This window comes from Lepidochelys olivacea (genome assembly GCF_965140295.1).
Source record: "Lepidochelys olivacea isolate rLepOli2 genome assembly, chromosome: 1".
NCBI classification, from domain to species: Eukaryota; Metazoa; Chordata; order Testudines; family Cheloniidae; genus Lepidochelys; species Lepidochelys olivacea.
The window spans coordinates 326,501,126-326,525,513 of record NC_140411.1 but is presented as its reverse complement, the minus strand read 5'-3'; the positions used below and the strand labels follow the sequence as shown (position 1 = coordinate 326,525,513).

Sequence of the window (24,388 nt, the reverse complement as noted above, 5' to 3'; positions counted from 1 at the left end):
ATTCGTGGTGAAACTGTTGTGGGGTTTGAACTGATGAGAGCTGAACAGCAGTAGTAATGTGCTTCCTTGCATTTTGCTATGCCTGTTTGGCTGAATAAGGGATAGCTATATACTAAAGTATGAGGAGAAGTGTGGGAGTGTAAGTCCTTGATGCTGTTGACTTCAAAGTGTTGCTGACACAGATGTCGTTTCTGGTTAAGGTGGATAGTATTGCTCATGTGGCTGTGCAGCTTTTTAATAGCATTGTACAAGTCTGATTGAAGTCAATGAAAAGACTCCCACTGACTCCAGTGATAGCTGGCTCAGGCCTTAAATGAAGCCTCCCTGTGGGTAGTTATTGGCAGTTGTTCTTCTGCTTCTGAAGTCCCTCTTATGCAGAATACCATAGGGCATTATTTTGCCATCCTTTGTGTTGAATGTATATGAGGCAATTAGAAGTCCTGTTTAGCTCTCCTCAGCTTGAAATGGTGCTACAGTAATATAAATAATAATTAATTAATAAATGGTGAAGAATACTCATGGCCCCAAAAGTGCCTCTGCCATCGTGTTTCCCCACTAAAGAAAACATTAATGACTTAGCAGACACACCAAAACTGGCCATAAATGAAAATAAGACATGTGCAATAGTGTCAAATAATTTCATTGTGGTAGCGGAAATCTGTTTGTTGTAGGAGATTTTCAAAGGAACAAATGGGAGAGTTAGGCTTAACTGTCCTGTATGCCTTTGAAAATCTTCCCTATTATTATTATTATTGTCGGTTTTTATTATTTATATTGTGGTAGCATGTAGAGGCCTTAGCCAGGTCAGGGCCCCATTGTACTGGGCACTGTACATAGTAAATAGCAGTCAGCCCAAAGAGTATACAATCTAAAAGACAGGGTGTGAAGTGGATGAAACAAGTGTATACGAGGGCATGGTAACAAAAATAGGCTATTTTAGCACAGACTTGCTGCGTGCACAGCTGATAGCCAATGAATTCCGATAATCTCTACCACAGCCTGCCTAACCATCAGATGGCAGTTTTCTGTATACGTAGAGCAGAGGGAAGATAGTCTCACTTCTTAATAGATTATTCTTCAAAATATTATAGTGCATATGGGGCGCACATTTAGTTTTCTTGTGTCTTGGAATTTTCTTTGTCAGTTATCCATCTCCTTGTATTCTGCCCTGTTATAAAACACCATGATTACCTTTTCAGTGATATTTTTTGAAAGTAGCCGTGAATCCTGTTACAGGAGCTTTAGTCCGTCATTACTTGAAAGATCAGTAAATACACCAAATTATTACAGCTAAAAAAGAAAGTTTTCTAATCTTTAGGGAACAGCAGTTGTGCGGAATAGCCACCTGTTCCTCTCACAGTCGGTACTAACATTTAGCAATCTTCCTTTTGTTTTTAATGTTACAGCACCAAGATTCTAGGAAATGAAGAAAACAAGCAGTCAATGCAATTGAAATGTGTAATGAAACTTACTAAAATTGGCTTTTTGTTCTCCAGTATAAGCATTTTGGTAATACAAGAAGTTAGAAGTAGTAGATAAGATTTTTGGATAAGGGAGGGCTTGGTGATAAGGCAACAATTTGTATATGGAGCTACATAACACACCTAATGTTTCATAATTTTTATGCGTGTAATCTTGTGTCTTTTCAAAGTCAGAAAATTTGAAGCATCCTAACATGGTGTGGGAAGTGAAGACGAATCAAATGCCTAATGCAGTACAGAAACTCCTGTTTGTAGTGGACAAGAGAACTTCAGGGATGAGTGAGTCATTGGAGTTACTGAAATGTAATGAGAACCTGCCATCTTCTCCTGGATATGCATCCTGTGATGAGCACATGGAGCTTGGTAAAGAATTTAATAGTTTTCTAAAAGCTACATAAAGGGCCTACTTCTGTAGCTGCTCCATGTGTGAAATTCCTATTGAAGTCCATGCAAGTTACACACATGGAGTAACAACAGAAGCAGACAGAATTTTCCTCTTTCTACGTTTACTTCTGTTTTTTATTAGTACAGGATATATGCATAGTATTATAGTTGATGTATCATGCCATATTACAGTTCTAAGGCACAATGGTTTCCCTGTTTAGCCCATTCCCAGCTCCTGCCACATTCACGTACAAGCAGATGTTGACAGAAACTTTCTTTCTTAACTCTGGGCTGTAAGTTTCTGCTCACAACTTCCAGTGAAGTTTTTTTTGTTAGAGAAGAAGTACACAGACAGAGCTTCACATCTCATCTCCCAGGTCCAAGTCTAAATGCAGATTCTGGCCTAGAGGAACATTTAGCTTCATTGCTATCATGCTCAAGAAAAGCAGTATATAAATAATTGAATAATGTGTAATCAGTAAAATATTCAGTAAATATTCATATATTCAGGTTATATGAAGTTACACAGTAGTTCAGTACATGAAGTACAATAATGTTATTAAATTACACAGGAGTAGAGTGTATATTGTCAGCAGTAAGAACTTAAATAACAAATGGGGGAGTTTGCTTTCGCAAGAATGTTTAATATGTAAAATGTGTAGGCTGCTGGTCATATATATGAATAACTGCTACATTCATGGCTTCTGAAATATGTTTCTCCAGATTAGCTGTGAAACTTCTACAGAAATAGCCCTGGATGTTTAGCATTTTGTAGAGGCTTTCCTGTTAAAGCAGATAGATTGTAGTGCTTGATATTCATTGAACATTTTAAGTGGTGTAGTGTAAAGATGCACAGTAACTTAATTTACTGATTCATCAGGCTCAGACTGATTCTATTTCCCCCCCTAAATGTTGGTCTAATTAAACCTTAAAAATACTGCATCTGCTATCGGAACCACATTTTGTATGTATTTATTTGTGCTCATAACTTGATCTTTGAAAGGATCTGTTCAGTTTAATTTTTTTATTAAAATTATTGCCTAAAAGTAAAAAATAGGAGTTTAGAGAGGCATTCTATACTGTCATGTCTGCAGCTCTATATAAGTAATGTAGATGTGATTAAAGGGGTTTGAGAAGCACAGATAATTGCTATTTAGAAGTTTTTTAAGTTACTGTGTCCCTTCTCCTTTTGTTCACCACAGATTCTTTTATCCACTATTGTAAAGTAAAATTCAGCCATGGAAATAAGCATGATTTCTTGTGCACTTGTTTGTAGATGATCTTCCTGAACTACAGGCTGTTCAGACCGATTCTACCCCAACTGCGCTCTTTCAGCTTGGTACAGATGTTTCACATCAAGAATATTCAGGGCCTTCATGGAACCAGCATACCTCAAATAACAATTCAGAAAGTGCTTATTCTTGTGAGAATGGGGTGAACTGGTTGACAGAACTGGCAAACATAGCCACTAGTCCACAGAGTCCTCTCATGCAGTGTTCTTTTTATAATAGGTACAAGCATTCATTTTGGTTCTTTTAGTTCTGAAATATGCAATATTGTTTATTTTGTTACAGACATTTCCTTTATTCCTCAGAGGGCTCTGTGTCCCAACTGAAGCTCTGAACATTCCCTGTTTTAACCGTGTTTTTGATCTTCCCATTCCTGCATGATAGCCACATTCCTTTCCCAGAATACAGTATGGGACTCTTTTTAGAGCAGGGGTGGGCAAACTTTTTGGTCCGAGGGCCACATCTGGGTATGGAAATGGTATGGCAGGCCATGAATGCTCATGAAATTGGGGGTTGGGGTGGGGCCAGAAATGAGGACTTCAGGGTGTGGGAGGGGACTCCGGGCTGGGACCAAGGGGTTTGGAGGGCGGGAGGGGGATCAAGGCTGGGGCAAGGGGTTGGGGCAACGGAAGGGGTCAGGGGTGCAGGCTCCAGGCAGCGTTTACCTCAGGCAGCTCCTGGAAGCAGCAGCATGTCCCGCCTCCAGCTCCTACGCGGAGGTGCAGCCGGTGGCTCTGCCCGCTGTCCCATCCGCAGGTGCCGCACCTGCAGCTCACATTGGCCGTAGTTCCCAGCCAATGGGAGCTGTATGAGTCGCGCTTGGGGCGGGGGCAGCGTGCAGAGCCCCCTGTTTGCCCCTACATGTAGGAGCCAGAGGGGGGACATGCTGCTGCTTCCTGGAGCTGTGCGAACCCACGGCATGTGCAGAGCAGGGCAAACGCCTGACCGCGCTTCCTGGCTGGAGTGCCAGAGGAGGGCAAGCCCCGGACCTCACTCCCCAGCAGGAGCTCGAGGGGTGGATTAAAATGTCTGGAAGGCCGGATGTGGCCCCGGGCCGTAGTTTCCCTACCCGTTTTAGAGCCTATTGCAGCAGCTTCATAATTGTCTATATGGAATGAAGTTGAACAGTGCTAGGCAGTCTCTCACCACAAAAAGATCACAATATACTCGTCCTGCTGTGCAGCTGTATGAGAGACTGTAGGTATATCTGCACTGCAATCGGGAGGTGTGATTGCAGCATGTGTAGACCTACCCAAACTAGCATTGATCTAGCTAGATCAAAGCATGCTTGAGTATTTCTACATGTGCTGCAATCATACCTCCCAGTTGCACTGTAGACATACCTTGTGTCAAAAGTAGTGGAAGCATAGCATGAGAGCCAACCAGACTTGTGGCAAACAGTGCTTAGATTGAAAGCTGCTCTGCGGGTTTAGTTGGAGTCTGGGGTGTTGGCTTGTTTCTTACGGCTCTCCGGTCTATGCAGCGCCAGTCCTCCCACATGTAAGTGTGGGAATGATGCCGCAGCAGCAGAACTATGGCAATATATTGTATTTTTAGGGTAACTTCTCATTTGGGTAAGGAATGATCTTGTCATTTTTTAAAAACTTTCTGCATTGTTATTGTCATGCATACCTGGTTGTATTAGAAATTGGCTGAGACGCTAAGGAAAGGTATGGACTAAAGTCATAATTCCGGAAGAAAAACTGCAAATAATTGTGTGATGAAAGTGTGAAGACTTTTATGGTGTATGGTAGATGGGGTGGCTTATGGCTTATATATGCAGTCACTAGGGCAGATTGCATAGTGGCTGCATATATAGAAGCTTAAGAACCCGAGTTAAATCACTAAACATGGGTATTAAATTGCTCCTACACAATGTGCTAAATGTCTGCCTATTTTGGATGGAATGGTTTAATGATACATTCAACTGTGTGTAAGGGAAAGTTGTGTGTATATGTCTGTCTGTGTGTAAAATGTTAACACAGGCAAGATGTTTATGCACAAAGTTTGGCTGTAGACAAAGAGTATTGTCTTTTGGATTGAAATTTCTATATGAAAAATAATTGTAAAAGAAAATCTATTTAGAGTAATAGCATAATCTTGTGATGCCAAAATACCAAGTTTTATTTTAATAAAAATTAATTTTTCATTGTAGATCATCTCCTGTTCATATAATAGCAACAAGCAAAAGTTTACATTCCTATGCACGTCCTCCACCAGGATCCTCAAAGAGTGATTCTAGCTTCTCTAAGCATCACTTAGATGAAACACCAGTCAGACATGAAAGGGTGAGTTGTCCTGAAATGCTTGTTAAATTATGTGAAGAATCAGGACAGGTAGACAAAAGTTTTCAGAAACAGAAGAAAGTACAAGAATAAAATGTATACATTCCTAACATCCTTCCTACTGTAAGCTAGATTCCCCATTATCATTATTTTTTTTATCAGCTTGTACCCGAGACAAAAATAAGTCTGTTACCCAAAGAGATTACAATCTAAAACATATACAGAGTAGGTGTAATAGGAAATGCAGAGGAGGAAATAATAAGTTCTTATTTAATTATTATATTTTGATTCTACATGTGTTTGTATTGTGAAAGAAGCGATGCCCCAAACCCTTAAAGATATGAACAAAGGACCAGCCTCAAGATCATGATCTTCATTGCCATTGGTGTTCCCTCTAATTTTTTATGTCCATTTGCGGATTGAATTTTGTTATGTGCACCAATATGGTCATATTGGTGCACATAACAAAATTCATGTGGTAGGGGTGGGGCTGACGGGTTCGGAGTGTGGGAAGGGGCTCGGGGCTGGGGCAGAGGGTTGGGGTGGGGGGTGAGAGCTCTGGTTGGTGGCACATGCTGTAGGGTGGGGATGAGGAGATTGGGGTGTAGGAGGGGACTCAGGGCTAGGGCAGAGGGTTGAGGTGCAAGGAGTACGGGCTCTGGGATGGGGGGTTTGGGGCGTAGGCTGCTGTGGGACGAGAGGACTTCCTCTTCCCCCCTACTCCTAGCCCTCTATAGCCACAGCAGCTCGGGGTCGGGTGAGAGGCACCTCTCCCCAACTGCAGCAGCAGGGCAGGGCCGTGTCGGGGGCTAGGTGCCTCTCTCCAGTGGGGCTGTGCTAAGCTGAGGGAGAAGCTCCTCTACCCAGCAGCTCTGGCGGAACTGGGCTGGGCCAAGGAAGGGGCGCCTCTCCCCGCCTGCCTGCACAACCCTTGAGAGCTTGTTGCGTGGCTCTACAGGGAACATAGATTGCCATGTGTGTTTCTTAGCTCTAACTGCTGTCTGTTCATCTTTGGGTCTGATCCTGTTCCCACTAAACTCTGTGGCAAAACTCTCATTGGCTTTTGTGGAAAGAGTATGAGGCCCTGGAGACTGACAACACATTTAGGCACATTGTGGGATGATGGGATGCATTGGGTATTGCAAAAGTGTTCCCTGTAGCTGACTGAGGAATGGAGTGGAAGGGTTGTGAAAAAAATGGTGTCTAGACCTTGGCCAGAAAGGTGATGGCTCTGTTCCTCAAATAGACAAGCATGAAATTGAGCACTGGTTCAGATTTGCTCCCCTTCCCTTGAGCCTTTGTATCCCTGTTTCCAAGGAATCCTCATTTTAGAATCCTCGGCTTGAAGTCAGTGTGTAAAAGTTAAGCACATGCATAAATATTTTCAGAATTAGACCTAAAGATATTTGTTAAATCATTTATATATTTTTGTTTTCTGAATAGGCAAGTAGTGAATCAGAGTCTGGTATTTTCTGCATGTCGTCGCTTTCAGATGACGATGATCTAGGATGGTGCCACTCTTGGCCCTCAACTGTTTGGCACTGTTTTTTAAAAGGTAACATAGCATTCATTGTAGGATCCTTTTTATTTTTATTTATTTTTTTATTTTTTTTAAATAACAGCTCCTTCTTTTGACAGAAACTTACTGACTTTTTTTTTTTTTTCCGAACATCAGGCACACGTTTATGTTTTCACAAAGGACACAACAAAGACTGGCAGACAGTTGAACATTTTGTTACAGCTGAAGGCTGTGAAAAAGAGGACAATCTCCTAATGGGAACTTACAAGGTAGTCCTTTAATGTATTGAATCCTTTGCAGTAACCGAAGTACAGTGCTTATATTGTGTGCAACATTATCCACGTCTTGTTGCATCAGGAGGGTTCTTTTTTTGAGTAGATGCAGCTGTGTATTCTGCTTAGGTGTCTGTGTGCCCAGTGCACTGGAGCTGGAGAATTTTGTTTAGCAGTACCCATAAGAGACAGGTGCTCATAAACCCTCCCCTGGCTTTGAGTCAGCACTGCAGTGACTCCCCTCAGTTTCTTCTTATCAGCTGTGGCTGGAGTCAGAGCTCCGTGTGGTTCCCAACCTCACAACTTCTCTATTTCTTAGTGACTTTTTTTAGTTTGTATATAGTTAATTAGTATCCTTAGTATAGTGTGTGTTAGACTTCTTGTTAGTTAGCTTTAGTTGAAGTATTTCCCTGGAGATGCTCTCACCAGGGTTTAAACATTATATGTCATGTGGGGAAGCGATTCCCATCTCACACGGTGTTTGCTGTGCGTAGGCGAAGCCCATGTCAAGTAGCGTTCGCAAATTGTTCACGATGCGGATTCAGGTAGTGAGGGATCTTCGTCTAAAGCAGCACCTGCTTGAACAGGCCAGGTGGCTTGGTTCAGCTCTGAGGCCTACATTGGATCGGAGGTTGCCTTTGGGTTCTGAGAGTGCTGTCTGGAGCTGGAGCAGACAGAGTAGTTGTTCCCCTAAGGTGCGCCAAGGAAAAGATCACATAAGACCAATTGAGGCCATTCAAGGTCATCTGCCTCCTCCTGGAGGAGCACAGACTAGCACAGTGTGAATGCCAATGTGCAGATTAGAGCAGGTCATGTCAACCACTCTCTGGTACTGTGCAGGGAGGTCAGAGACCCCGTACCACGGTTCTGGCCCCAGGGCATCCATTGAGTCCAGTACCAATAAGGGCAGTGCTAGCACTGACTGTTTCCATGCTGGTGGCATATCAGGTGGCTCCTCTGCTTTTCTGTCCTTAGCTTGCCCTTGCTTCAGGCCTTTGCCAGGGCTTGCATTGTTTATAGCCCCATTGGGTCCATCAGCACCGCACCCCAGTGTTCCCCTTTCCCAGTCAGTGGAAGTGGGGCTGGTGCCAGGCTAGGCATCAGGGAACTCCTTCAGCTCCCCTGCTGTTGGTGCTGCACTCACCGTCCTCCGCTTTGGCACCATCAGTCACCGTGGTACTTCTGCCAACTCTGTGGCCAACCATCGCTTCCAGCTCAGGGAACAATGGAGGCATATTTGGTGCTGGCTGTAACATTTCCACCATCAGCATCAGTTCCCTCTTCATGCTGGGCTATAAATGAGTCAGACAAATAGCTCACCCCTTCTGAGCTGGCTGCACTTATCTCCAGAAGCCCGGGATTCCTTGGGGTCCAGGTCAGTTTCTTCCTTCTTTTCATTACCTTACCAGCATTGGGGATGGAGTGCTGTGGTTACCAGGATTGGTATGCATCCTGTGGTCAGGATGGGGCCCCTGGCCTGGCACCTACTGGCCACCAGTGGTCATACTAGTGGCCTGTTCACCTACTGGCCTCCTGTTCATACCAGTGGTGTCCCTAGAATCTGTGGGATGCTCCTTGGTTGCAGAGGTCCACCTCCTCATCTAACTGTAAGGCGAGATCGCTGTTGATCTTCCACAGGCCCAGGCACCAGTGAACCTTCCCCTTCCAGAGCCTCTAGAGTCGTCCCATTCAGGTCTGACTGTTCTGGATCAGGATCCAGCTCTGGCAGTTAGTCGTTTCATCTTCATTCCTGGTTAATTCCACGGTTCCTGGCTCTTCCTCTCCTTTGGTACCAGAGGATTTCAAGGCATACCAGGACCTTTGCGGCATTTGGCTGCTTCCCCGCATATTGAAGCAAGAGTCGCTGCAGGAGAATACCCATAAGTTGTTGAATGTTCTGCTGCTATCTGCTCCTTGGAGAGTTGCCCTTCCTGTTATGATGTACTCCTAGAGCCTGCTGGGGTTCTGTGGAGCAGTGGTTGTCATACTTACTTGATTGTGCTCCACTTTTTTGTGTCCGTAGTAGTTTACGCCCCTCTCACCCCCACAAGTACGTATATCAATATAGGTGGTGGTGGCGGTGCTTCACTTGAACCAGTTTGGGCTTTGTTTTTCACTTGAGTTTTTTTTTCTTTCTGTTGCATGAATGAGCCAGTGATCCATTGTAATAAGAGCAAAAGCAAAACCGCATGCTTACAATTAAATGTGTACACTGCGTTGTAGCAAATCAGTTAATGTGCAGATAGCAATAACTTTGTATAATGCTATGCAAGCTTAACAGAAATCCGTCAAAATGCACAGTGCCGTCTGAAGCCCTGATATGTCTGGAGGAATAAGCTTCATTTGTTTTTCATTGCTGTGGGTAAAATGTGCGCAGTAAGATTCCTCCTCCCCCCCCCTCCAAGCTTCTCATGCCCCCCTAGAATACATTCTGTGCTCCCCAGGGTGGTGCACCACCCAGTTTGAGAACTTATGCTCTGGAGCATGCTGGCTTCAGTACCTTCTATGAAGCACATGGAGAAACGCTACTTCGTTCCAGTGCAGGGATTTCAGGTTTTGTTCTCGCATAGGGTCCCAAATTTCCTAGTTGTAACCATAGTGAATAGAGTCCAGGAATGCGGATTTAAGTCCACTCCCAAGGATGAGGACATTTAAATGGATGGACCTGATGGGTAGGAAGACTTAACCTCCTTTTCCTTGCAAATGCATATTGCTGTCCAAATAGGACTTTTGAACTGGGTTTCTGGGTCTTAAGTTTGCAGACCAACTGCCTAAACCCTCAAGGGAAGAATTTTGGGTTTTTATTACCGAAGGCTTCCTGGTGGCTAAGACTTCATTGGAGTCTGTGCTTGACGTTGCGGATACTTCGACCAGTGTGATAGCCTCAGCAGTGACCATGAGAAGGACATCCTGGCTGCAGAATTTGGGCATTGCTCCCAATGTGCAACAGACCATAGAGGATTTGCCCTTTGACAGTCAATATTCTGCACTTATTCAAAGACTCTAGGACTACTCTACCATCCTTGGGGGTGTATATCCCGGCGGTGCAGAGGCACCACTATGATGGGTGGCAGCAGCAGCAAAAGTATCATCTGTAGTACACATTTGGGCAGCCTTTTGCTTCCCTAGAAAGGAGCATAGGTCCCAGAGAAGGAGGCATTCAGGTCTGGGGTTTGGCCAGTTGACATGCCTTACCCTGTCCCCCCCGTTCTGTCCCCCCAAGTGCCAACTTTCACTCTTTAGTCAGGAGCAGTGTTCCAGTTGTTGCTCCCTTCTCCCCGTCCCCTCCATTTGGGGACAAGCTAGCTTGCTTTCAAAATGCCTGGGGCTCGGTCATCATTGACAAGTGGGTCTTAAGCACCATCAAATCAGGCTATGCCATCCAGTGCCTTTCCATCCCCCCCCCCATATCCCCTGGTCCCCCTTCAGGGACCCCTCTCATGAGATACTGCTCCTCAAGCAGATTCACTCTCTTCTGGCTTTGGGAACGATGGAGGAGCTTCCTCCAGAACCAAGGTTTTCTATTCCCAGTACTTTCTGGTACCCAAATCCAAGGGAGAGGTAAGACCCTGTCTCGATCTTTGGAGCTTCAAAAAATATGTCCGATACATAGTGTGACTGTTTGGAACTTAATCGATTATCCTCCCTGTGCTGTCTCAGAACGACTGGTTTGCTGCTCCGGACCTTCACGATTATGATTTTGCCAAGCCGCAGAAAATTCTTTTGATTCGTTTCAGCTAAGCACCATTTCCCGTTGGCCTCTCTTTTGCTCCTCAGGTTTTTACTAAATGCCTGGTCATGGCGACTGTGTCCCTCCGGAGGAAAGGAATCCACATCTTCCCATATCTGTATGACTGGTTAGTGAGGGGCAGAGAGGAAGATCTTTCTCATGTCAGCACTACACTGCACTCGCTCTACCAACTGGGTCTCATCCTAAACACCTTGAGAGTATTTTTGCTCTATGACTGCATTCAGGCAATTCATCACCTTAGTCTGCATTTTCAGCCTTCCAGGAGAGTTTGGTTGTGTGTGAAGCTTTTGGGCCACGTATCCTCTTAGATGCAGGTGGCCCAGGTTGCAAAGTTGCATCTTCACCCCCTTCAGATGTGGCTCAGGACAGTTGACTATCTGACTCTTCACTTCTGGACTCCTTGCAGTGGTGGACACTTCTGGAGAACGTTTGTCGGGGCATTCCCTTTGTCTGGCCCTTACCAGCCAGGTCTGTTGTCACCAATGCCTCCCTGATAGGTTGGGGAGTACATCTGGGGTCCTGAAAGTTTAAGGTCTATGGTTGGAGCAGGAGTCCTCACCCTATATCGGCATGCTGGAGCTTCAGCCCATCTACAATGCATGTCACACTTTTCTGGACTGTATCGGGGCTCATGGGTCACATACTTACTGACAATACCACGATGTATTATGTGAACAGACAAGGAGGTGCAAACTCCAGGATGCTCTGCCAAGAGGAAGTCAGATTGTGGCAGCTCTGCATTGAGGAGAGTATTGCTCCGATAGCCAACCACTTGCCCAGTTTTCAGAATCATCTTGCAGACCATCTCAGCAGGAATTTTTACTTGAGTCATAAGTAGTGCCTGAAGACAAGTATCCTCCACGTCATCTTTGCAGTGTGGGGCATTCTGACAATCGAGCTGTTTGCTATGAGGGACAACAGGAAATGTCACCTGTTCTGCTCTTCAGGAGGCCTTAGTCCAGGCTCCTCTGTCCGACGCTTTCCATCTCAGCTGATAGTCGGCTCCTGTACACTTTTCCCCCAATCCCAGTCATCCCACAGGTCGTCGTCAAGATGAAAGAGGACTAGGCCAAGCTAATTCTCATTACCCCAGCATGTCCAAGGCAGTGTTGGTTCTCTGACTTGCTCATGATGTCAATTCAACCTCCCATACCCTTTCTTCTCCATCTCAACCTGTTCGCACCTTACGTCCCCTACTCAGCTCCCTGCATCTCATGGTGTGGCTGATTTCTGGCTTAGTGAGGAGGAAGTGCAGTGTTTGGTAGCTGTTCCAGATCATATGAAGGGTCAAATGGTCCCTTCACAGATTATCTCTAAATGGGTAACATCCTGTATCAAGACTGCATATGAAATATCTTCGGCTGTGTATCCTCGGTGACTGAGAGCTCATTCTGCGAGAGCGCAAGCAATATCGGTAGCGTTCCTTGGTGACATCTCAATATTGGACATTTGCAGGACTCCTCCATGGTCATCCATTTGCACATTTATGAACTGTGATGCCATTATCACATCTTCCAGAGTAGATGCAAGTTTTGGTAGGGCAGTCCTGCAATTCTTGTTTAAATAGACTCCGAGCCCCACCTCCTGGGATGGGTACTCTTTTGAATCACCCAAGTGGAATACACATCTGCATCTACTCAAAAAAGAAGAAAATGTTACTTAGTGTACCTGTGGTTCTCCCAGATGTGATGCAGATGTGTATTCCACAAGCCACCTTTTGTCCCCTCTGCAATGGAGTCTGGTCGTGGTGTTCAGTGTGAAGGAACTGAAGGTGGTCAAGGTAGTAGTACCATGTCATACAGCCAGGGGAGGAGCTATGAGCACGAGGTGTAAGTACCCCCCACCCCCAGCGGGTACTACTAGGCAAAATTCCCTGGCTCTGGTGCACTGTGCTTGCACACACATAAGTAGAATACATGTCTGCATCACATCTCGAAGTAGCACAGTTGCAGTAGGTAACCATTTCTTGTAAAGGGTGCATATTGAATCTGACCAGTGCTCATCACTATAGTGTCTGAGAACCTGAACGTAAAACAACTGAACAGAGTACCTCTAGATGTGTTCTGAGTGTTGCATGGTCTCTTATTAGCTTGTGGGGTTCTTTTAACCCTTTGAATGCTGTTATTTTTCAGTGTGCCAGAAAAAGATATGTTTGCAGTATCCACAGTATTAGATTTTTCTGAAAAATCTGAAGCATGTGTGTGTTTCTAGGACTATGGTTCTGATGGTTTGAAGTTGATATCTCACGAAGAAAGTATTTCATTTGGTGAGTCAGTATTGAAGTTGACATTTGATCCTGGTACAGTGGAAGATGGCTTACTCACCGTAGAGTGCAGATTGGATCACCCATTTTATGTTAAAAATAAAGGTAGGAAAATATTGTATGTGTACAGAAAAACTCTCAGGAGTTATGTAATAAACTCTTCTACGAAAGTATCTGTATATCTCATAACTATCTCCCACAGTAGTTGAAAGCAGCCATATTCCCCAGTCACATTATCTAAATCTGCTTGAAAGAAACATTGGAATTTAAACAATAAAGTTTGTAGAAATGTTGTATGCGTTGTCCTTTCTTGAAAGGTTTAGCAAATATGATAGCACAGAAAAGACAAAAAGAGAGAGAGAGAGCAAATAAAGGAGGCTACTGACGCTTCCTATATCTAAATGTGACACTTAAAGTTGGTAAAATGGTTACTTGGTTTGGTTTTCTGTTTCTTTTTTTGCTAGGATAAAAAGCTTGTAAATGAGGTAAAAATAACTATATTACATCAGTAATTACACAAGCAGAAGTTTCTGATTCTGCTCTTGGGAAGAAAGTAAATCAAAACTTTATCTGAACTAATATTTCAAATTCAGTTTTGGGAAACCCAGTTTTTCTTTTGTGCTCTCTGCCAGGTGGGATTGGCAGTGATTGATCTCTGCTAAGACATCAGAGCTAGAGCTCACTAGGCTGTTCGTCTAATTTTAATTCTTAATCCTGCAGGTTGGTCGTCTTTCTATCCAAGCTTGACTGTGGTTCAGCATGGCATTCCATGCTGTGAAATGCATATTGGAGATCTGTGTCTACCTCCAGGACACCCCGATGCCATTAACTTTGATGATTCAGGTGTTTTTGATACGTTTAAAAGGTAACTTCTGGATAAAATGGCTTCATTGCTTTTCTGTGACATTTTTATGCAGAAGAAAAGTTGCATTAACCTTGTGGGCATGCAAATCTACCAGTATGTGAATTATGTTCTCCCAGGAGGGAGAGGAATTATTTATGATGGTACAAGAGGGTATAAATAGGAGAGTAAGACTTCAGGCAAAATGTCAGAAAACCTTTCTGATGGTCAAATCTGTTAGTCTGTGGCATAGTCTCACAAAAAAAAGTGGTGACGGTCCCATTACTTAGGACATTTCAAACTGGACCAGATAAAGCACTAGAAAATATACTGTATGGAACAGTCCCACATTGGGTGGGGGAGTAGGATGGGCTGTATAACCTAATATTTGGCATTACAGGGTGCATTCGTTGGCTGTTGACATATGTGTCATATACAGTCCACTGTCTTTAGCCATCCGAGCAGTTCCCCAGTAACCAAAGAACCAACCACTATGACATGGCTTCATTGCTCCTGGAATATGGTTCCTCCATTTTAAATGTTGTCTAATCAGATTTTTGAGGATTTTGCAGTTTGTCATTCCTTTTTGATACAGTTCAGAGAGAAGGAAGAGAGAAAATAGTTTTGATCAAACTGATTTTTCCCATACTACTTTCTTCCTAAATTCCCTAGCTGATTTGGACCCCATCTTTATCCCCATTACCCCAGCAGCTTCCCTTCCAGCGGCAGATTATGGTCCAGTGATCACTTTGAACTTTCAGTTTCTATTGGAAATATTAAAGTTTTCTGTTCCATTTTTTTGGACTAAAACTGCTACTGAAAGGGCATCAGCATTCTTGGGGATGAAGGAAAAATAAAAAACTGCCTGTCCCCTGTCTGGACACTTATCAGGCCCTGTCTAGTTCTTTGGGCAGAAGGAGTAAAGCAGTGAAGAGATCATGAGGCAACAGCTGCTGGCAACAGTACAGAGAAAGTTTAAAAAAAAACAAAAAAAAAAAAAACCCCACACTCCAGGCCCCAGTTGGAAATAGGGAAGGAGCAGGATCATTGGGAGACAGAGAGCTTCTTTTCACATTTCTCTGTCCCTCTTTGAGCTGGCAAGCTAGGCTGTCAGCAGCTTACCATACCCTCTTCCCCCTTTTGCAGTTCTTTACTCTTCCAAGCAGATTTTGGACAATGACTATGCTCCATCCCAGAGCACTAAAGGGAAAGAAGAAATCCCCTCTGTAGACAAGCAAGTCACAGGGTATCTGATGCTACTTTGATCTTCTGTTCAGAACAGCACTTCCAGCCTGTATCTCAGACAGGAAGTACAAGCAGGTGATGGAAATGTCCAATTCGGTTTTAAAAATAAAACGACTGGGGTTTATGGATTATGCACATTTTTAAGTCAGTTTTGTGGTACAAGTTGGTATTTTAGAGTGATAATTGAATGGTACCTTTTTTCCTTTTTTAAGAGCATAGGAACACTGTATTTTAGCCATTTATGTTTTCCCCAGCTATGACCAACTACAGGCATTAGCACTTGAATATAGTGTAAGCAGTTAAGGGTGTCCTGAAACATGGTGGAATTATGCAGTGTTGTTGTAGCCATGTTGGTCCCAGGATATTAGAGAGAAAGGTGGTTGAGGTGATATCTTTTATTGGACCAACTTCTATTAGTGAGAGAGTCGCGCTTACATGGAGCTCTTCTTCAGGCCTGGGAAAGGCACTCGGAGCGTCACTGCTAAATACAAGGTGGAACAGATCGTTTCGCGTAAGTAGTTAACACCCTAAATGCCCCAATAGTAACTATGTGGGTGAAAGCAAACAGTCACTACACTCTCTTGAATTAACTCACATAGGAAAAGGATAAAAGACAAAAACAGCACATCCATAGGCAGCGAGTTCTATGGGCCCGTAGTGTCTGGACACCAGGAATATTCCTGGCCCACCTCCAGCAATGTTTGAAGCCGGGTGTCTCCCTCGGTCCCGCCTTCTGCCCCTGGGTGCTCCCCCCCGCTTGCTCCATGGGCAGGGTGGGTCTGTGTCTACGCGCGCTGCTCCTGCTCCAAGTGCCCCTGTGGTCAACGGGAAGCTGCGGGGGCAGAGCCTGATGGTAGCAGCGTGCGGAGGCCCCCAGCCCACCCTGTCTAGGAGCCCCAGCACCGCACCACCACCACCCCACTCCCTCCCAGAGCCTGCACCCCAACCCCTTTCCCACACCCCCCCACCTCCAAACTCCTTCCCAGAGCCTGCACCCCCACCCAAGCCCAGAGCCTACCCACTTCCCCCAAACTCCCTCCCAGAGCCTGCACCCCAGCTCTCCGCATCCCCTCCTGTCCCCAAACTCCCTCTTAGAGCCTGCACCCCTCACTCCCTCCTGCCCCAGCCCAGAGCCTGCACTCCAAACTCCCTCCCAAAGCCCAACCTCTCACCCCTTCTGCACGCAAACTCCCTCCCAGAACCTGCACCCTTCCTGCACCCCAATCCGTTGCCTCAGCCCAGGGCCTGCACCCTAGACCTCCTCTCCCCACCCAAACTCCCAGAGCCATAGGCAGGTGAGGGACTGAGTTTGGGGGTGCGGGTTCTGGGCACCACCAAAATTTCTACAAACCTGTCGTCCCTGACCATATCGCCTCTGGGTGAACACTTTTTTCACAGTGATCACTTTATATATGGCCTCTCATTCCTCATCCTCAAAAGAAACACGCACAACACTTTCAAAAGACAAGCCTGGGAGCTTAAATCCATAACTTCGCTAGACATATAAAAATCATGGACTGAACCAGGACACTGGATTTATGGCTTATTACAACAACCTGTAACTCACTAACAACCTTCCCCAGCTGCTTCCCTCCCACTCTTCCTTTCCTCCCTGTGACTGAGGGTGTTAACAGGCCACTCACCTTGAATGGTCCCTTGAAATGTGTTAACTACTTATGCTAAACAATCTTCTCCACCTTGTACTTAGCAGTGACACTCTGAGTAACTTTCCGAGACCTGAAGAAGAGCTCTGTGTAAGCTCCACTCACTCACAAAAGTTGGTCCAATAAAAGATATTACCTCACCCACCTCCTCTCTAATGGTGGAATTCTCACACTTCTGCCACTGGAGGGTGGAAGATTATCATCTCTGAATTAAAGCATGTACTGTATCAATTGAATTAAATCATGTATTGTATCTCTGTTAATTTTTCAATGAAAATTGCTATTTAAATACAAAAGTGTGCCTAAAGCGGTTGTTTGTGAAGACATTGTTTATCATGGTAGTCTCTGTGAGTAGTGTGGTTTTATATTTGCTGTTAATATAAAAAATTATAAACGCACTACAGGCTTTTTCTGGAAGGTTTATGGAGATGCTGTTTTTCATAATATTAAATATACTGAAGCATATTGTGTATAATAAAAATGTAAATGTGTAACATGTTTACATAGACTTTAGTCCTTCTTTAAGTGCAATTTTCAACACAACCTTAACTATGAAGTCACTACTGACTCTTCCATAATATATATTAAACAAATGTATGTATATATCTTAAATACTATACTAAAGCGTCACACAGCTACTGATGGGCTTAGTTAGGGCTCAAAGTGAAGGAAAAAAGTACTCTCCCAGATTTTGTCCACAAACCAAATTCTGACCGCTTCCAACTTGAGACACCAGAATCAGATGCCACTCACAGTAAATTGTGTAGAATAGATGTTCAAAATATGTTTATCTCTGCTGGGTTCCACTGGCCTCCTCAGCTTAGTTCTTTCTTATTGGGATTTGATTAAGGCATGTATATGATGTAGGAATCTAAGCTGTCATTTAAAAACAATTGTTTCTAGATGCCATAGTTGTAAATGAAACCTTGAAAAGGTGACCTGATGCAGTGATCTTTGCCTGAGTCTCCTGACAGCCTCTGGCAGAAGGAGCCACTAAAGTCAGGGTGGAAGATGCTGGTCCCCACATACACTGCCAGAGCAGACGTGGCCCTAATTACTGTCTGGTGAGCTTTGGTGGCCTGTTGGTTTCTGCAGGATTGGCTCTCACTGGTGGGGCTCAGATGCCCTCTGGACTCCACTTTTCCTCTCTGGCGTTCTGAATCACTTTATGGGTGAAGAAGTGGTTGTACTTTCCCAAGTGCTATTTAGTCAGGGTCCTCAAATGAATTATCACTACCAGCAACCATCACACACCAAGCCTTGAGTTCAATCACCTGCCTTGAGCTGTAACAGAGACAAAAGCAGAAGGTGGACTAAGGTCCAAAGCAGAAATGAAAGAATGTTATTCCAAAAGGAGGTGAAATGAGACCAGAACTACAACCGGCATACAAGGGGAGAGTCAGTAGTAAACAACAGCAGATCTTGGACAGTTGCATCCCACCACCACATTGTGGTGCGTCTACCAAAGTTGTTGACTAATCTCTGTACCAAGTCCAGACTAAGTACGTTATAGCTGGATGTATGTATGTTTTGGGTGAAGCACAAGAACTCTAAAAATGAACAGTAGAACAATTAATTAGGGATTGTTCAGGAATCAACATAGATTTAAAAAGTAGGACATGTAAATTTCATTCTAATTGATTTACTTTCTAATCAAGTGATGTATCTTTTCATTCTAGTTATGATTTTACACCAATGGATTCTTCTGCGGTTTATGTATTAAGCAGCATGGCTCGTCAGCGTCGCGCTTCTTTATCTTGTGGAGGATCGGGCAGTCAAGACTTTGAGAGATCAGAATGCAGTAAAAACTGTGTGCCTGATGGATCATCACAGCTTTCCTCCAGTTCTTTGTGTAGTAAAGCTGGCAAAAGCCACAGCTCAGGGACTGCAAGTACTATGAGTGCCACTTCTCCTAACAAATGCAAAAGACCAATGAATGCCTTCATGCTTTTTGCCAAAAAGTACAGAGTCGAATATACTCAGATGTATCCAGGGAAAGATAACAGGTAACGGTACTCAACTTCTTAGTTTTGACCATATAATTGATCTAGCAAAGTTTGCAAGTCCCATTTTTAAACTTATAACAAATTAAGTTTTGCAAGTGAAATAAAATGTGTATGTATTGTTCTAAGAAACAACACTGCTCACAGAAGGCCAAACTTAAGCAGAGGCTTCAGACCTCAGTGAACTTGACAACCAGTGTCAGGGGAGAAACTGGTTTAATATCTACTTACTCTTATTGTAGCTTTATGTAGACCTTATCCTGCCCTCAGAAGCATTTGAGCAATGTTTGTGTGTGTGCAGTGCACACATATTCGTACGTTTTGGTAAGATTCATTCAGGGAAAGAAATACTGTGTTTCCTGTGTTACAGCAGGGAAAGGAAATTTTTATATCTTGCCTCCCAACCTCTGATTGTGTCTTGACATAAGATTGTAAGCTCTTTGGGGCAAGGAGTGTTTGTCTTTTTGCCTCTGTCTATACTTCACCTAGAACAATGGGGCCCTGATCCTTGATTAGGGTTTCTAAGTGGTGTTGTATTCCAAGCAATAATGTTTTAACTGTTCCTATGTCATTCTTTTGCTTGCACAACAAAGCTTGAAAAATCCAGTTACCTAGTTACCAGTGGTGAGTAATAGGTAGCTATCCCTGGCAAGAAGGGTTAAATGGGTCTATGTGTTGATGTGTGTGTAAATTTTATTTTTATATATGTATACATACAAACAGTTTATATATAATGTTTAGACAAAGATATCTATTATATATAAATGTTTGTACATATTAGATACAAATATGTTTTTATATCTATATACATACATAGGTATGTTTGTGTATATTATTTATAAAATGTTTGAGTGTTTTTATATATAAGTTCTGAAAAGAAATCTTTTGCCTCTATATGAGAATAGAATAATTTCTTATAAATTACAGTACTAAACCTACAAAAACTAAAAGTAACAGAACTACAGAAATGTAAATTGAGAAGAATAATTGGCTGTCAGCTTATGTACAAGACGATGGTGGGAAGGCGTTCACCCAGAGTTAAGAAATTAAACCCTGCAGCACGAATAACCCAACCCTTAAATCCCTCTGCTCCACCGTATCATAGAGTTCTATAATGGGTATGGAGTCACTTCAGTGGTGCATCTTTGCAAATGTGTGTGTCTTCAGATTCACTAAAACTATCACTGAGAAATCAAAGCAGCCAATTAGAAAAACATATAATACAATTTCATTTCAAATACTGATTTTCAAATGGAGCAAGCTGGAGCTGCAGTTGGGTGAATTCCAAGGAAGTTTTAATATTTCCGTTTGTAGATTTAGGCTGAGAAAAATAACTGAAGATTAACAAGTAACTGACATTCTGGAATGAAACAGTTAGGGCCTTAGTAGGAAATGACGTGCATGGGAACACATACATGCTTTTGTCTTAAAAAAATAAAACCAAAAAACATAGTGTTGCATCAGTCACTAGCTTTACGTTTATCGATTCTACAAACTTGTGACCAGCAAAACAGCCTTTTAGGCATACTAGTGGAGTATTCACAAATTTGGATATACAGAGGCAATCATATTTATTCAATTGTATACAACTTACCAAATTGCTAAGAAAATTTTACAGTGGATGGTGTATGTTTAATTACAGCATAATCAAATAATTAATTTGTAAACTCAGGTTCTGACCTTCCATTGCAATAACAGCTATACCATTTTTGTTTTTGTTCGTTTTGCTTACACATATTAAAGAGCATACATGAACTGGCATTCCCACCTGGGTTATGTTTTTGGGGGTGGGGAAGGGGAACACAGTGTATCCAGCCCATCAAAGGTTAGATTCCTCAAGGTTAGGCACTGGGATACTCAGTGTCTCAGCATCTAATTTTTAGGCACTTAGAAAATCAGTGAGATTCACAAAGCTTGAGTTAGGTGCTGAGGCTTTCTATAGAATGAATGGAGGAAGCTAGCTGCCTTAAATAGGATTCACAAAAGCCAGTGCACTAGTTGGCTCCCTGCCCAACATAGCCAATAAAAGAGAAGTGTTTCTGCCTGACTTCAAGCTGGAGGGAAGTGCCTCCCTCTGCTTGGAAGTCTCAGTTGCAAAGCCTTTATTGGAGTTAGGCACCTATGCTCTTTTTGAAGGCTGTCACAGGGGAAGCAGGGAGGAGCTCTCCCATAACTTGTAGACCAGGGGTCAGGGTTATTAAAGAGTCATGGGATCAGAAGGATTAAAAGCTGGGTCTCCCACATCTTGGGTGGTTGCTCTAACCAACAGGCTAGAGAGTCATTCTTACGCATTTGTGTGCGCTCTCTGGCACAATGACACTTTAGTTAGTTAATCTAACAATGGAAAACCTTCAACAGGAGAAATTGAGGGAGGCCAGCATCCAAATATCCCATAGTCCAGGGGTTAGGTCACTCATCTGACAAGTGGCAGATACCTGTTCAAATCCCTTCTCTCCCTCAGATGATGGGGATTTGAAATATGGTTTCCCGGATCAGTACCCTAACCGCTGTGCTAAAAGTTATGAGGGAGCTCCTCTGCCTCCCACTCCACAGTTGCATTAGGCCAAGGACCATGCATCAGCCACTGGTTCATGGATCAACTGGAAGTAGGTGTCTAGCTGCCTAAAGTGAGGCAACAGTGCACATGCTCAGAGGCAGAAACAGCCAACTTTTACTGCAAAAACTTACGTGCCACATATGATTAGTGCATACAAGGTTAGGCTGCAGCTGAGCCGTGGGTTTTGTGAATATGTATGGTGTCTGATCTTCGGAATGTAGGCACCCAAAGGGGCACTTAGACACCTGAGTCCCTTTGTGCCTCTAGCCCCAGGCTAATAAAATAGTGAACTATGAAAACCTATGTATATAGGTCAACATCCATTTCATTCTAAGGCTTGAGCAGAAAGCTCCTGATCCAAACCAGATTTAAGATGATGCTTTGTGTTTCAGACCTCAGTAAGCTTGACAACCGTCCTGGGTTCATTGCCATGTATCCATAAGTGGACTTTATCCTGTATGCAAAAATATTTAAGTAATTTTTGAGTGACATGTAAGTTTTGAAAGTGGAACACGTCTGAAATACAGCCCCACATCTTTAGTATAATTGATGGAAACCGATACCTAGGCTCAGACAACTTTAAATGTGTAGCAGAAGCAAATTTAATGGCTTGTTTAGTGCAGACTTTACAGGGGCTAGATCCCAAATTTTGAGCTGTAATAATTTCTTCCTCCTCTTAATTCATTGTAAGTAACCATACCTGTTTGGTTACATAATCAGATGCCTTACTAGCACTTCAAAAGGACAGCAGATACTTTCTGAGGCACTCTAAAGCCATGAGTGAAAGAACACAGGTTGTGGGGAAGGGCAGTCTAGTGAGGGGTGTAACTGGACAGGTTTTTGCCTGAGTTAGTGCTGTCAGTAGAAGAAATTTAGAAGAGGCCTAAAAGGTCGTGGAACTTAACTAGCCAGACTTTTCATCAATTTCATTGGTACTGGTTGGTGAACAGCCATGCTCCATTTCTTCTTGTACATGAAGCTCTTACTTTTACACCAGATTGCTGAAGCTCAAATCCATATAGTTTCAATACTTGTATGCACAGCTTCGTGTCTTGGAGGTATCAAGTGTCTTGGTCTGCCCCGTACACATTTAGAAAAACTATTTAGGAAGGTTTAACAAGTTTATAACTCCTTGTCCTGTAACTGCCAGAGACAAAACGATAGTCATTATACCAGTAACCTTTGGTTTAGAGAAATGTGGTAAAGTACTAGAATCAGAAATGTAGAGGTGGCAGGCCCCCCTCCACCCCCCAGAGGTCATCTAGGCTATCCCACCTCCCCCCCCCACAATGCTAAGGGTGGACCAAGTATACTTAGATCAAAGCTGTAAGCAAGTAATGTAATCATCTAATGTTGAATATTAATGTTCAGTAGTCCATGCCTGGGTTGTTAAATATGCGTAAGCAGCAATTTCATCCAGTGTAATAAAATGACTAGTGTCAGGCTGCTCACCTATGCACATTTTCATGCCTTCGCAGTGTAAATGGAAGGTCTGAACCCCCTTTCCCACTGGCTAATAGCTAGACCTGTATTTAATGACAAGGTCACTATTTGTAAAACAATTTTCCAGCTTCAGCAGCAGGAGAGGGCAGTATTTGAAACAGGAAATAACTTTTTTTTTTAAACTGTGGTTTAGTTCCTTGAACTCTGTCTGGCTGAGGCGTGTATAATAACTGGTTCAGCGAGCTCAATTTGCCCTAATTAAAGTGAGCGTGTGTAGCATGCTTCCCATACATTGGGGAAAATATAGATCTTCAGTATCTATTGTTGGAAGCCCAGTAGCTTAAGGTGACACCCTTTAACAGATGCTTCACTTAGCTGAGTCACTGTCCTCGCTCCATAGCACTTGATGATGTACCAGTACTAAATGGTAACTGTCTGAGAGGGGAAGCATCCGGTGCAATTGGACCATTTCTTGAGACAGAATGTTTCATAAATGCCTCTTAACTAAACTAGTGCATGTACCTGTAGAACTAGCCATGCTAGCTTAACTCAGAAATATGAACCCTGTCGCTGAAAGACACAAATTGACCTACCTGTGTGGATTTACCAGAGGCAGACTAATGTGTGAGCCTTTGGTCTCAGGAGTCCTCAGAGCATCTCACGGTACAGGCTTAGTGATTAGTAGAGACTAAAGTGAGCTTCCATATTGCTCCCTGCGTGCTGTGTAACCCATAGGATTCTGGCTGTGGTAGAACTTTTCAGAATTAGTTTGTCTCCTTGTTGGTGTGGAGCAGAATGAATTACCTCTGAACAGACATATGTGAAACTACCCAGAAGGGCTTGATGTTACTGTGCTTTACCTGATTCTATTAGGGAGTCTGTAAACTGCATAGATTCCTGTGAGCTTTTTTACTGATACTGTGTGTATCATTGATAATTTGACGGGGAATATCACTTATCCAGTGTTTTCATGAATCACTAATAAAACATACTCTGTAATTTAGAGGATTTATTAAAATGGTGGGGCTGTGAATTGTATTTTATATTAACATCTAATCACCATCATTTTGGAGACAGTTACGCAATATGGCACAATGAAGGGAGATATTGTCCAGTAGGCATAGGGCCTATTAAGTGTAAGGTAGAGAAGTTGGTTTTTTTTTCCTTCACATTAAGCTTTAGGAAATAATCAAGGAGCAAGTCATAACAAATGGTCCTTTACTGCTGTCCTAGAACTTGGTCAAGAGCCCAACTGTCTGAGCTACCCCTCCGCCAACCCAAAGGCTAATAGTGGGGAACTCTGAACACATCTACCCAGAAGGTCAGCCCATTTACCACAGGGAAGCCCATTCTAGAGAGTTTTCATTAAACAAAATCTTTTGTTTGGTTGC

At 43.3% G+C, this 24,388-nt stretch overlaps 1 protein-coding gene across 2 annotated transcripts in view; it reads left to right on the top strand.

The window, feature by feature from the left end:
* HBP1 (HMG-box transcription factor 1) overlaps nt 1-24,388 on the top strand; it is a 34,171-nt gene that overhangs the window by 6,584 nt on the left and 3,199 nt on the right. For both annotated transcript variants that reach the window (XM_084617769.1, XM_084617770.1), the window contains exons 2-9: nt 1,652-1,844; nt 3,142-3,376; nt 5,310-5,442; nt 6,883-6,994; nt 7,115-7,227; nt 13,193-13,349; nt 13,965-14,109; nt 18,674-19,000. In XM_084617769.1, coding sequence (XP_084473895.1) covers nt 1,652-1,844; nt 3,142-3,376; nt 5,310-5,442; nt 6,883-6,994; nt 7,115-7,227; nt 13,193-13,349; nt 13,965-14,109; nt 18,674-19,000 — 1,415 coding nt within the window. The remainder of the gene's footprint in view (nt 1-1,651; nt 1,845-3,141; nt 3,377-5,309; nt 5,443-6,882; nt 6,995-7,114; nt 7,228-13,192; nt 13,350-13,964; nt 14,110-18,673; nt 19,001-24,388) is intronic.